General features: G+C 43.1%; 1 protein-coding gene across 1 annotated transcript in view; it reads right to left on the bottom strand.

Annotated features, from left to right (window-relative positions):
• Nucleotides 1-11,874, bottom strand: part of stt3b (STT3 oligosaccharyltransferase complex catalytic subunit B) — a 39,543-nt gene extending 27,669 nt beyond the window's left edge. Inside the window, exon 1 of the mRNA XM_080858632.1 lies at nt 11,416-11,874. Coding sequence (XP_080714758.1) covers nt 11,416-11,672 — 257 coding nt within the window. The 5' untranslated portion in view covers nt 11,673-11,874. The remainder of the gene's footprint in view (nt 1-11,415) is intronic.
• Nucleotides 11,875-14,414: the final 2,540 nt, after the last annotated feature.

Genomic DNA, 14,414 nt, shown 5'->3' on the forward strand with positions numbered 1-14,414 from the left:
GTGCTGTTTTGAGTGTGCTGCTGGCTAATTAAGACTGACACTTTGAACAAGCCAGAGTGGCGAGAGGAAGAGGAGGAGACCCTCTTTTTTCACATTTACTCCACTTGAAATGCAGCAGGACTCATATCTTTTCAGCCCTGATCAAGAACCTCATTAAAACACCTTTAATCTCATCAGCACCACAGGATGTGAGGGTGTGTGTGTGTGTGTCTAAGTGCCTCTCTAATGTATATTAGTGTGCATGCATGCGTGAGTGTGTTTGTGCACAGATGTGGGGTGGGGTTGCTGTAAAGACATCTTCCTCTGTTTTCATCTCCTGAAGATACAAATATGTCGCAAAAGAGTAGTTTAACCTTGAAAAGAGACTCCAGAGGCTTTTCTTTCTTCACTGATTAAAGACAGAAAATGTTTGTGTGTGTTTGTATCTGTCTGTGTGTGTGCATACACGTTCGAAGACGCAAGACCTCATCTCATCTACCCTGACGAGGGGTCATGAACTCGCCAAACAAGGCATCAATCCCACCATCTTTGCGGGTCATCTAGTCAGCCAGAGCCAAGAACAACAGGTAAAGAAGAAAGCAAGAGTAAACCAGCAAAGAACATCCTGGACTGATCTCACCTTTTAATAGTCCAAGGGTAAACACGTGTGGGTTTGGTTCCAAGAAAAGGAGAACAAAGACAACGCCGCTGATAAATATTTATGGCTTTCTCTGGATGGCACACTTGTTCACACATAAAAAGATAAATCCAGCAGCATCATAAGAAATTAAGAGGTGGGATGGGGGTTATCTTAATCTTCTTAAAACGTAATCCTAATTATGAACACAACACAGGTTTTTTTCAGAGCATGTGCAAGCATCGGCACAAAATGCCTGTCTCCAGGGCAAACGCTTTGGTGGAATAGAAGTGGCTACGCAGTACAAATGAGCTCCTGTGATGTAACGACTGTGTAAATAGATCACTGTCAACACAACGTATTACCCACACCAGGAGGTCGTGGGCGAAAGGAGCGAAAATCAAGACAATAAAACAAAGCTCGGGTATTGCATTTAAATTACACATTTCTGACATTTAATCTTTATTTTTCATTTCGGAGCCAGACACTGTCGATAGGACAACGTAAAGTAACAGTTAACATACAGTATCTGGCATGAAACACGATGCTTCTTCTGTAGCACATCTCATTAGCATATATATTTATGACTCCTGGATGACCCATATGGGTTTTTCAATGGCCAATGCCAATATTAAGAGAGCAGGGCGGCCAATGGCCAATATATAATGCTGATGACTTGTTGTTGTTTTCTTGCATCTAATAAAATACACCAATGTAATAATAACAAATTAACTCAGAGGAGCACACCGGTATTGTCTAACGTTGGCCCTATTGTCCCATCTTTTTGTTAGAACGCTATGGCCGGCAACCACAAAATGGCTACACAATGCTATCCTATGGGGCAAGAGAACCATTTAGACTGAACATTAACATCTCCCAGTTAAGGTATAACGTTACCCTCAGCTCTGAGGCAAATTTTAAAGTCTAAAATTGTCTAAAAAGTGGGCAGGTGATGAGTCTCGATCAGCAAATGAAAATGAGACTCACACTTACGGGTGGAGGCTGGGGAAGGTGGGATTCCCATTTCATGATGGAGAGATCTACCAAACGCTTGACTGGCAGCGTCGGCCTTGCAAGGTTCACCATCATTAGATGGTGTGTTGAGCCATTTCCAACCCATAAAATGCAGATGTTTTTGAAAACAGTTCAGTCATCTCATTTAGTTATTTTATCTCTGCACAGCACTATTCTTTGTATAGGCACACCTGCGCCTCAGTTTAGCAAACATTAAAAAAAAACCTCTCATTTTCGATCTGATCTTGGATTAAACACAGGAGGCAGCGTTTTGAGTCTACTGGATTTCTGTGTGTTTTTTCCCTGTAGGCAACTAGAAAGCACAGGAGAGATCAGCAGCAGCACCTGCTCAAGCACTGGATTGTCAACGACTTACCTAACTAGCTAGCATCAGCTAGCAAGGTATAAGAATCGTAAACAGGCTCTCTTCTGTAAAGTGTTTGGGGAGATGCTCATTATTTGTCCTAGTATTAATATGGCCCTAGAACATTTTTATGTTTGCTAGAAGAAAGACCAGCTTGCTAGAGGGAAGGAAGGGGGGAAGGGGGGGTGAGTAGAGTTCGCTTGGACGCTCTGATACTACTTGGTGCTTTAGTGGTTATTGAAATCAACTTTTATCCAGATGTTACACTTGCTAATGAAGTGTATCCATTTGCAGTTGTGTTTGGCAGCAGGCTTTAGCAGGGCTGCCCATTAGCCTTGGATTTCACCATTCTGTAATAAAATGAACTTTGAGCTCAATAGCAGCATTGTGAGCCTCACCTACTCTTTCAGATTTTTAAAAGGTGTAGATTTTGTTGGCCTCTATCAGTAAATATGGAATATAGTATTCATAAATGTTTTCACTAGTGTATAATTGCTGTAATGAATTGTTTTGTTTTCTTCAGCTTAGAATGAGCCCTTCGTATCAACATAGGGAGTAGGTAATATAGGCTTGTTGAGGGAAGGGTATTCAGCTGGTTGCAAGGCAGCAACCTCATCATTAGATGCCACTAAATACTACACACAGTCCCTGTAAATCCTTCCTTTTTAAAATGTACTCCCGGGAAACAAACCACTGGATGATTACTTTCACTAAGCACCACTATGTTGCCAATAATTTGATGGCCGCCTGCTATAAGCCTTGTGCCCCCTTTGGATATTTTTATCTAGCACGTTTCACCAGTCAACCACTACTTGTGACGGTTGGGAAGGTGCTGCAGTAGTTGCAAACCACTAGCCTGACCACGTATTACTCACATATAGGTGAGCCACATCCTCAGGATGCCGAATTTGACTGGGGACTATGAATGTTAATACTTAAGTCAACAGTGTAAATTAAACCTAGTGTTAATGGAATCTTATTAGGCATTCAATTCCGTTTCACAGCAAATATTTGCAGACCAGAACATTGGCACTGTGCAGCTGAAGACTAGTGTGGCTAGCTCTCTCTCTCACACACACACACACACACCCATTGCTCTTCCTTTCAGAGATGAGTTAGTACCAAAGGGAACAATCATGTAAGACTTTCCCACAAGCATGAGAGGAATGCTGGGCTTGACCAACCATCGGAGACTCAGAAAATGATGTTTGCGCAGTCGATCCAATTGATTTGGTGTTAGTCAGCTTGGTACACTCCATTGTATCTGATATTAGACAATAAAAGCAGACCAGATCAGGCCATTAAACACACACAGTACATGTGAGACATGGTGACTGGTGAACATTGAGAGCTCTAGAGTACTAAACACACAGTGCTAGTACTGCAATAACCTTACTAAATCAGCAATGACATCAAAGGAATTATTCATAACAACTGGGGAAGAAACTGCAAGATTGTCAAAAATGGGAATGGAGAGAGAAGGAGAGGCACTTATGATGAGAAAAAGGAGATCAGACAGATTACATTCAGGCTTACATAACTGGAGGCCCCACAACATGAGCTACCATGCCTCCTCTCCACTCCTCAAATGAGCCTCGACAAATCCTCCTCGCGACCCTGCAGCCAAGGACATAATCGGGCGTGCCTGGTCAGCCAATCCACTCGTGCCGTGGTGAGCAAGGCGCCCCCCTCTGGAAGCTTACTGCCGATGCATCAAAGGCAGGCTAGAGAGCATGTTTCTGAGCCTGTGCCGTTCTTTCCTTCTCCGGAGCATCTGCCTCCGCACAGCTCAGACGACTAATCCAATTACTGCTTATGATTGATGCGGAGGGAATCGACTCCAGCGAGATGACTGGGTGCTCAGAGGCTGGTGAAATTACTTCTGAAGCCCACTGGTGCACGTCACCCGAGCAGCAGTATTTGTGTTGTTGTGTTTTGAGTACCGCTCAACTGAGGCTTGGCTAATATTATGCTTTTTATGGTTGTATATGTGGAGGTCAACCATGGAATGCTTTAGAGGATTTGAAAATCCCCACAAGCAGCACCAAATGGTATTCGAGCAGAGGACCTTTTTAGAGGTTTAGGATTACAGCATTTGCATCCCCCGAATTTGGCTTGCGTAGCACACACACATGCCAGACAGTCCAATCGGGTGGAGGTCAAATTATTGCACCCTCCCTCAACAAGCAAATCCATGCAAAGCTGCTGACACACACATAGAAAAAACTAAATGTGCACGAACACAGACACACACACACACACACAAACAGAACAAGAGCATGAAGCTCTTTGAGGTTATTGTGTGGGCGTGCATTTTATCCTGCCATATTTGCTCCGTGATATCTTTATGTTGGGCGGCGAATGGAAAACACAATCTGTGGCTGCAGTGAGCGAGCGAGGGAACAAGCAAACTCTCACAGAAAGGGGGTCTCCGTGGGACTTCAGGCTGAACATGCTGGAACAAGGAGCCAAAGAACAGGAAATCCAAGCCTCAGAGTCAGCACGTGGCCCCACTGTGAGGCCCTTTTGTGAGGGAGCGCGCTGGGACCGAAGCTGGTATGCTAATGGAAGTAACAGCAAGCCCTGAGAGCTCTGGCCAAAATCAGATAAGCAATGCTGGGTGACAGCAAAGCCAGCGTGGACAACACACCAAGTGCACTTTGCATGGAAAAACCTTGCACATCACAAGTCCCGGTGTCAAAAAAAAACCCATGAGAGAAAAAAACAGATTCAATGGCAGATATGTTTCAGGCTTGATGCATACAGAAGCTTCTTTTTTGCCTCCACACACTGCAATGCACAAGCTCAATAGAGCTCAAGACTCGCTGAGGCTACTGCTTCCGTCTGTTTGAGTGTGTGGTGTGGGCATGATTTGTGACGTGATGTCACAACACTCGTTGGTGTGGGCTCAGTGACAGGTTAATCCCTCGCTCAAGCGATGAAGAGGCACCCGGGGGTGACTGGGTGGAGGGGGGTGTGTGAATGGGGGGCATTTGAGTGAGGAGGAGGAGAACAAGCAAGGCAAGCAACAGAGCAAGCGAAAAGGGGAGATGGGAGAGGCAGATAAGTGAAATCGCTGCTGCATCCAGAGTGTATGTGTGTGTGTGTTCTCTGAAGGCCCTCCAAAGGCATCACGCTCATGTGTTCTCAAAGCAATGAGGCTGCCTGCTAAAAAAGCTTTAACGCAGTGCTCACACACACACACACACACACACACGACTACTTGTAGTATTCTTCCCCTTAAGCACACAAGGGTTAAGGTGAGCTAGACCCACACCTCATACAAAGCAAAAAGGATATCACTTCATTAACTGCAACAGCCTACTCTCTCTCTAGCTCTCTCCCTCAGAGGACAAACTGAAATGGACTGAAGGGCTGCATTAAGTGCATTTCTACACCTGGGTTTGTTTCTGTATGGAGAGGGAAATCAATGGTCAAGGTTGATGGCTGCGAACAATCCCAATCCACCAGAAAGGGAAAAAAATAGAAAAGGGAAAATCCTTCAGCCACCCTGTTTCCCATCATCCCGTCACGACCCTGCCCTCCTCACGACACAGCCTTGCCAAGTCAGCCTGGCAAGCCGCTAATAATTAGCCAGCATTCCACACACTCTCAGGGGCTGAGCTGCCGCTAAGCTAGGCTGGCCTGACACCCATGCAACAATCACCCTCTTAAAACACACCAACGTAGCAGGTAGAGTCAGTAAGCCCACAAATGAGCTCTACTTGAATGAATGAGGATGGAGACCGCCTCTGAGAAAATGGAAAAAAAATAAAATAAAAATAGGACAAAACCCAATGTAAAGTCAGAAGGGGCTCTGTGGTCGGGGGAAACCAGTGAGAGGCGCACACTCCATTTGTTTGACATGATTCGGACAGTTCTGCACCACGCTTGAGCAGATGCCTTAATGGGAGGGGCGGACTAGGGACGCGATGGTGAACCATTTGAAGAACAGACGTCCGCCGCACACAGCCCACCATCGCATCACGCTCGAGCTGAGGCTCTGAGTGCTGAGAAAAGAGTCTTGCTCACTAAAACTCCCAAAAGTGCACATCATGGGCTGTTAGCTAGGCTCCACTCTGTCGGAAAACTCGGCTCCTCTTCAGAACTATGGGCCACTTTGGGAGAAGCAACCCTATGCCAGCCAACTGCCTTGGAATGCCAGTCCATGCCAACTTTCCTCATTTGGAGGGAGAAGGGGGAAATACACACTTTCAGACAAAGTCCAACATAATTGGACACCAGTCACACAGGGATTTCATGCTTGCTTGTGTGTGTGTGTGTGTGAGTCAGACAGACAGTTCAGTGGTGATGCCATAAATCTCAAGAGAAGAGGTAAGGGGGTCATATTCAAACTATGCCCCCGGGGGCCCCCCAAATTATGACATGTAGACTGTTTTCCACTGTGTGGCCACTTCCCATAGGTTTTCATGTAAAGAACAGCTATTTCAGCTGTAGCTAGTAATGAAAATTATTCTATGGCTGTTTTGTAATGAGACAAGGGCTGCATTCAAGCTTAATATTCATTGAGCTATATCAATTATACAAATTTTCGGGGAAAAACCTGGCGAACATGAAATCGCAACCACTGCACACTGACACTTTTAACTTAGCTAGCTAGTAAGCTAAATCATCTTGGGTGTGGTAAAGTCATATTAGTAATGTTGGCGAGGTATGTACATGTTCATGGGCACCAAATGACAGTCGGACGATTTTCTTCTGGAAAAACTGGGTGGCTAGCTAAAGGCCCCTTTTCTCCCTCAGTCTTTCTGTTCTCTTACTTATGTCCCGATTTAGTTATCTTCCGTGTAGATGATCTGACCGTTTACAATCACTTTACAATGTGTTTGTAAACGCTCCTAGGCAGTCCGAAGAAATACTAAACCACTGAATAAAGAGGTGAAAGGCTATCTGTATGATTTTGACAAATTATAATATTAATGACACTGACAACTGATTGTTGCCATGTCATCGTCTCAACACCCCCACTCACATTTGTTAACATTTTTCAAAAGACGAGTTTAAAGAACCACTTGAATTCATCTCGGAGTCGAAACATGGATGGATCAACACTCATGAGTGGGTGGTCCATATTGTTGGATCAGATAATAACCATAACAACAATAATGATAATCATGACGATGACTCACTCTGCATGACTAACACCCCCCCCCGCCCCCTTATTCACTAGGGTCTTCTTCAGTGTCCACATGAATCACTCTTTCCTGTAAAGCAACAAGAGAGACTGCCAGCCTTGCTGCCACCTACCATTCCTCTCTTATAAAACAGTGGCACTCTGGTGCTCAAGATGAGCCAGGGAAGAACGAGCATCAGGCCCTCCTCTCGTCCCGACCCTTAAGCCTGAGCTACTGCTTGACTCAATACCTTAACACCCACACCATCACGACTAAACCATTTAGCTGACATTGAGAACTTTTAAAAACCACACACACGCAAACACAAACACAAACACACACACACTTGCTCAATCTCACCTACTAAAACTTAAACACAAGAGATCAAAGGCTCAGAGCCACAATGTGGAGTTTTCAAATCTGACTCACTTAATCAGATTCAAATTTTCCACATTTTAGTTCACAGAAAATAGAAGAAAAGGGGGTGGGTGCAATCAGCTAGAGCTTGAAGCATGATTAAAGTGAAACAAAATTGCTCTCTCACAGACAAAGATCCTCTGACCTGCCATCCGCATGATAGAGACCTATGTGCAATCTCTTCAGTAATATAAAAGAGAGTTCAAAGAGATAAAGTGATGGTCAGAAGTGTTTCTCCCTCCGACAACCTTTGAAAACGTACAGTTGACACTATGGCACACTAGTAAGCGTACCCCCCCCCCCCCACACACACACACACACACACACACACACACACACACACACACACACATACACACACAGACCTCCTGCACTTCTGTTCCAACAAAACAGTAAAAAGCTAGGCAATCTCTTGGGGGGAAGTGTATCCACAAACACACACAGATCTGAGTCACAAGTTGGGATTCACATTTATTTATTTTTTAAACACTTTTGCTGCCAAGTTGTTCAGATAAATGATTGATCTTTGTGGTAGACGTTCACCAACACAAAGTGAAAGCACTGAACAATGTTTTGACGGCCTAATTCTACTCAAAGGTATCCCACAATGCGATCCACATTGGGAGGGGACCTCATACACCAGTTAACATCCTGCAAGCATCAGCAGGTAGTTGTACCAAAGAGGCTGAGAGAATAACTTTACACCTTCAATAAGAATCATTTTGAAACGTCTGAAGTCCTTCAACCCAAGCTTCTGGATCACTTCAATCGCAGACCTTTGGAACACTGGTGAGGCAATTTCACGTTGGATCGTGTATATTAAGATACTGGACACGAACAAGAGGAGTTCAGGCACTCGATGTAGGAATCCACCGACACAACACTACAAATGGCTTAGTTGTGAAATGCCTAGCTCTTTCTCCCTGTACCACAAAACATTTTCTGAGGCAATCTAAGAGCTGCAACGATAGCCACATCACTGACATACTGCGGTATTAGCAGGTGTACCACAGTGATGAGCCATTCACTGCTATAACCATCATAACAGCTTTTTTCCTTATCAGAGTGTGCTGCCATCCTCGTGTAGCCTTTTGCTTGGTCTGTGGCCTTGTCTACACGTATCTGGATATTTTCGAAAGCTAACTTTTCTCAATCAGTTTTGAAAAGGATCATGTCCACACTGCACGTGCTTGTTTGTAATCTCACTACACAACAACAAGAAAAAAATTCTAACATGCAAAGACCTCTGCACCGAGTATACACACATAACATTTAGCACGCAAATAACGGCATGGCAACTTTTCTGGTCTACTGACCAATCAAATCAATCAACAGGACACTTTTTTAAGAGCCATCCTCAACACTGTTCAGAATGTCATTAATCGCTTGGAAAACCAATTATATAATTTTAGGTGACCATTTCGCTAGTGCTTGCAATGAATCCTCATTCCTGCACATCATGACCTGCTAGACATGCCATGAAGAAGTAGTCTTAATTATGTTTTCTCCTTAAACTCTTTCAGCTCAACAATTTCAACATATTAAAGAACAAGTAACGTCGAATGAATTATTAAACACAGGGGGTATGGTTGTGAAATTACTGCAAACCGCGAAGTGACATTTTCCAAACCAGGAAGGAAATGTCTATAGTGCTGCAGCCCCACCTTAAAACATAAAAGTGTGTCAATGGATCTACCTCACAAATACACAACTATTTTCTATTACCATTTCCAGAGCTATGCTATAGAACCGTCTCACCTCTATCAATTGAGCTTCGTGATAAACATGCATCAACAAGATCCCAGGTCCTCCTAAGTACTACAGCAAGTGCTGAGTGGAGTGGAGTGAGGTTTACCATCATTCTCAAGCTGGACTGAAGGCAAAAGCATGATTAGATATAAATTACATGAAACCATTGAGTTGAAGCACACAGACCCATATTCTTCACTGTTTGTGTGCATCACTTATGCTCTTGTGATATTTACACAGGTCTTTGCAATGTAAATAGTTGGTTATGTAAAAGCATATTTCCATCTTGACAATCCACATAGAGGGGCTTACTGGCCACTGACAGGCAAAACCAGAGAGTGCACCTTCTGGAACAATAGCATGACAGCAGGGGTGTTTAGCTTAGCCCTGGAATTAGCAACCTTGTGTCATCCACTGTCCATTCAAACAATAGAGTAGGGTCACATCAACCTACAGTTAGATTTACGCTCATGACAGTTAGAAAGGAGGAAGACTCCTACTTCCTTTCAAAGTCGCATGCATGAAAGCATGTCATGTAGCACTCCGTGAAGCACGTTGAAAGTGACCAGACTGCTTCTTTTGGCCTAGGCCAGATCTGAAGTGATTTCCAGGTTGTATAGATTTATGCATCAGACATTTTAGCTGTGCCTCCAAACTGCAAAAGGCTTTTCCACATTAGGCATGACTTTTTAATGCTAATGTGTGTGCGTGTGTGATGGGAAGCGGAAGACTAGGGAAGCACAGCAACAAGCAGGAGCAGCATTGGAAAGTGTTCTTCAACTTAAGAAGAAGCAGGAAAAAAAAGCTTTCTCAGGGTCGACTGCCACCTCTCACTACCAGGAAACCGCATGAGTGTGAGGAAGTGGTGGTGGGATGGACAGTGCAAACACTCAAACATAAACCAGCATGTTAATGGGAAATCATAAGGACAGAATTAACAGGGCTATGCAGCGTGATGTTTATGTTTTCAGGCATAATGTTCATAAAGCAACTAGGCCAGGGGGCAAGGCTAATGTCCATGTTGGGCATGTGCACTTGTGAAACCTACTGAGCATGATAAATAAACTGTAAATGCTGTATCCGATGTTCATGAAATAATAATAGCTTCCAGGCACAGTGAAAAATGATGAAATGTAGGATTAGCGATGGAAATCTTCAAGCTCTGCTCCTGGGCGCAAATCGCACATCCATAATCATCATGCCCACGCACACCGATATTGTAATACTCTTTATTCTATATTGGCAGCAAGGCGGGCATTTGACATCAGTAGGCCGCCACTATCTAATTAAGATAGCTCCTGATATAAACCCCTACCCTTTGGGTTAAAAAATGCTTGAAATGTTGAGGTGTTGGGTTCATTTGTAAACATCGGAAATCTCACTTTCTTACTGACACCAGCTGTAGGAAGGGCTCGCTAAGCAGCCTTGTGTCATAAAACCAGCAAGGAACCATGCACATCTCATGCGCTTGCTTCATGCAACCACACAGCTGGGGTAGTGTTGTAGCACCAGTCTTAATGGGGTTTTTTTTCCTCACGGAAAGTCTACATTGCAGTCCTGTTATCCTTAACTGTTTGTCACGTTTATAAACATTTCACAATATTTCGTATTCCATAATGCCAACTGTGATTTATTTCAGCCAATTTCCGGGTTGCTGCCACTTTGATGTATGCCTTGAGGCAAGTTAGCCGTTGGCTCCATTGATGTCAGTTGTGAAAACTGTCCTTACTAATATGCCTGACAAATGGCACTGTTCCAATGGAGCCCATGGCTCATTATTATAACGTTTCAATTTACAAACATGACTACTTTCTAGCTACATGGTCTTGTGCTACCATTACATTAGCAATAACTTTCAGTGCCCCTTTGCTTACGAGGCGCCCTGCCCTCGTTAGCAGACAAGCTAGTTGTACAGGGCTAACGTAACGTCATTTGCAAAAACTGGACAGCTGGGGTAAGGATATCGAACATCGCTTTACTGTTTGTAGAAAAAAACATCTGAAAACCAACTCATATATTCACAATGATGAAACTACCTAGGTAGCTACGTCGGCTAACTAGAAACTGGCGCTATGAGTGCGCAGCAAGCTAGCTAGCTAACGTCAGCTAACGTTACTCACCAAGGGTCAAACTCGTGGATGATGCTCTCGAAGCGTATTACAGCAAAGAGCCTTGAACTGAACCCTGCCAACCAGGCCAGAAAGAGTATGGTAAACGACAGCAAGGACTGCCATCCTGCCGGCTGCGTCAGGCCACCAGAGAGGCCTCCGCTGCCACCTCCAGCCACGGAATTAGGTCGGCCATTGCCAGAGTGCGAGCCCCCGGCATTCGAAGACGCTTTGTGCTTGCACTCTGAGATGGAATGGTGCTCCGCCATGTTCTGTGTGAGCGGCGCTGGATCTGCTCAGGAGAGAACTTCCCCTCAGCACCAACCCCACCGCCGTTTTCCCACTTTGACGCCTGTGGTTGTTAGCAACCAAGTCCCTGTCTGTCCAATAACGCTGCCTTATTTCTGTCGTTGCTAAATTATTATGAACAATTTTTGCAGCAGAGCGCCATGCTAGCCGGCTTGTAACACTCAGCACACGAGACTGACTAGTTCCTTGGGGGGATAGGGCGGGACAACTAGAACTGTAGGAAGAGCATTCAGCCTCTTACAGCAAGACAGGTATGAGTGGGCGGGATGAATGTAACGATGTTCAAACCAATCCAAGCAAGGTCTACTCATCACAGGCAGCGTCTTTCACCAATAGAATGACTCAAAGTCTGGGCGATTGACAAACAATGACAGAAGGATGATTGTTAACGAAGTAGCCAATCGTATTTTATTTTTGCAATAACAGGTTTGTGTTGAAACCAATCATACTTCCCAGAGCCATAGCGTCGTAAAATGGAGGGCCAATGAAATAAATGAATTTCGGTCAGGGAAAACGTTTGGCCCGCCACGAGAGCGAATCTGGTTGAAACACGGATGACAGACGAGGAATTCAGCGACACATCCCTTCACCAGTTATAAGACAGTGCATGAGCCAGAAGTCATCACTACCACTTGGAGGGGCGAATGCTCACTATATTTTTCTGAAGCTATGAAGGATATCTCAGGAGTATTTTTCTGCATGATAGCAACTTGGATCTGGTATCTTTTTAAGTTTGCAGACTCCTAAGTAGACCTCTTTTATAACATTTCATGTCATTCGGGGGTTTGGGTTTTTTTATTTTTCCATAGGGATTTGTGTCAGATACAGCCCCTCCGAAATTTTCAAAAAAGCATCCACTGGTTAAAAACTATTACATATATCCAACTTATATCCTCCTTATTAATAAAGGAATAATAGGAAAGTGTAATATAGTGTATATATAAAAATGTAATATATTGGTGGTGAGGTTAAACTCCTGTTTATTTTCAGTTCATTCAGAGAAGAAAGGCAATATGATTTGCAAATCAAATACTGTAAACCCAGCTAAAACCAGATATGCTTTAAAACCTGAGCTAGAAATTATGTAAATACCTTTGAGTCAAATTTACATGTAATCAAAGTGCACAAATACGGAAATGCATTGGCTGCTTTCAGTGGCAATACATTGAGGCTTTCAGTCAAACCCGTTTTGCCATGTTACTTTGCACAAGAAAATCTGCCAGTATCCACCAAGAGGTGGTTCTGTATGAACTAAACATACAAATTAGATCTCTAACTGTATTTATTTTTAAGAATAGGCCTAAACTGAAAAAAAAACTGAAAAGATAATAATGATATCACTGCTTATAAAATTCATTTTACATCTTGTATTTTCCAGCTCTTTTATGTATACGCTCATGTTTTGTGTAGCCTATTTCTGCTGCTATGAAATAGATCTATCATATCATATTTAGGAAATTACACAGTTCAACCTAAACACAGTTGGTTTAACCCATACGATTAAAAAAATGCAAGGAATGCATCCAAATAGTGGCTTAAACACATCAAAAACACATCCAGCATTAGTTGTAATTATAGTTTAATTATAAAAAGGAAAAGCTTCAAGTGTATTTATTAGCATAACTAGGCTATAACATCTCTATTCTTAGAGATACACATGAATTTCATTTTCTGAATAAAGCTACAGTGTACGTAGAATGTTTATATAGGCTAGTGTGGATACCATGTGCAAGGGAGGAATACAATAAGAACAAGGTTGGTGAACGAGACCAACACTGAAAGACATATATCCTCTTTTCCAGAAATCACAATAGTAAACATTCTTGTTTTGTGCCTCTGGAGAAACAATGTTTTTGGGAACTACCATTTATCCACTTTTTCATTATTATGTTGACCAGAATAAACATTTCAGAAACATTCAAACCTCCCTCTTTTCATCTAACCAACCATTCATCAAAAAACCTCACCTATCTATAAGTAACAGTGATATTTAACCGCCAAACGGTTCTCTGTCTGTGTGCCATGATATGGTAGAAAGGCATAAGCCACTATCATGTTTCTGTTTTTATCTCTCCAGACTCAAGTGTCTGTCTCTTGGCCTGAATACTGACTCCCGAGTGGAGCACAGATGACACTGTTCCCCTGAGCCAAATGAAGAGTGTACCATGCTGTGGAGCTCACACTTCTGACACTCCAAATAGTTTTGCCCATTTCTGATCATTTGAGTTATACTTGTTGATTACCATTATCTCTGCAGTCGTTTGTTTATATAGACCACCACTATACAAACAAAAATGTAATCGCCAACTGAATGGAACCAATCAATGTTAGGACTAGTTTTGGAACAGTTCTGAACTACCACAACACAATTGGACTGATTTACCATGATGGTGCCTTTGTTTGGTTATTGTGCCTTTGTTTATCACACTCATATTTGTCTGTTTACCCAGGGTTTTGCCAGTCTGACACTGACGGTTGAGCACATTAAGGACAGGTGCGATTTGCATGCTTTAGAGTCAGAACAAGTTTTACAGGATCATCGTGATCATGGAGAACAATAAAGGAAAATGCCTGGTGATTTGTTTTAGTGCAATCTTATTGACAATCTACACAACATTACAGAAGTACAGCCTGACTAAATGTATAATTTGTAGTTAAAGTGGTTCTTGAGATATTGCAATGTTTCAGTTATAACACACATG

This window comes from Sprattus sprattus (genome assembly GCF_963457725.1).
Source record: "Sprattus sprattus genome assembly, chromosome: 19".
Taxonomy (NCBI): Eukaryota; Metazoa; Chordata; class Actinopteri; order Clupeiformes; family Clupeidae; genus Sprattus; species Sprattus sprattus.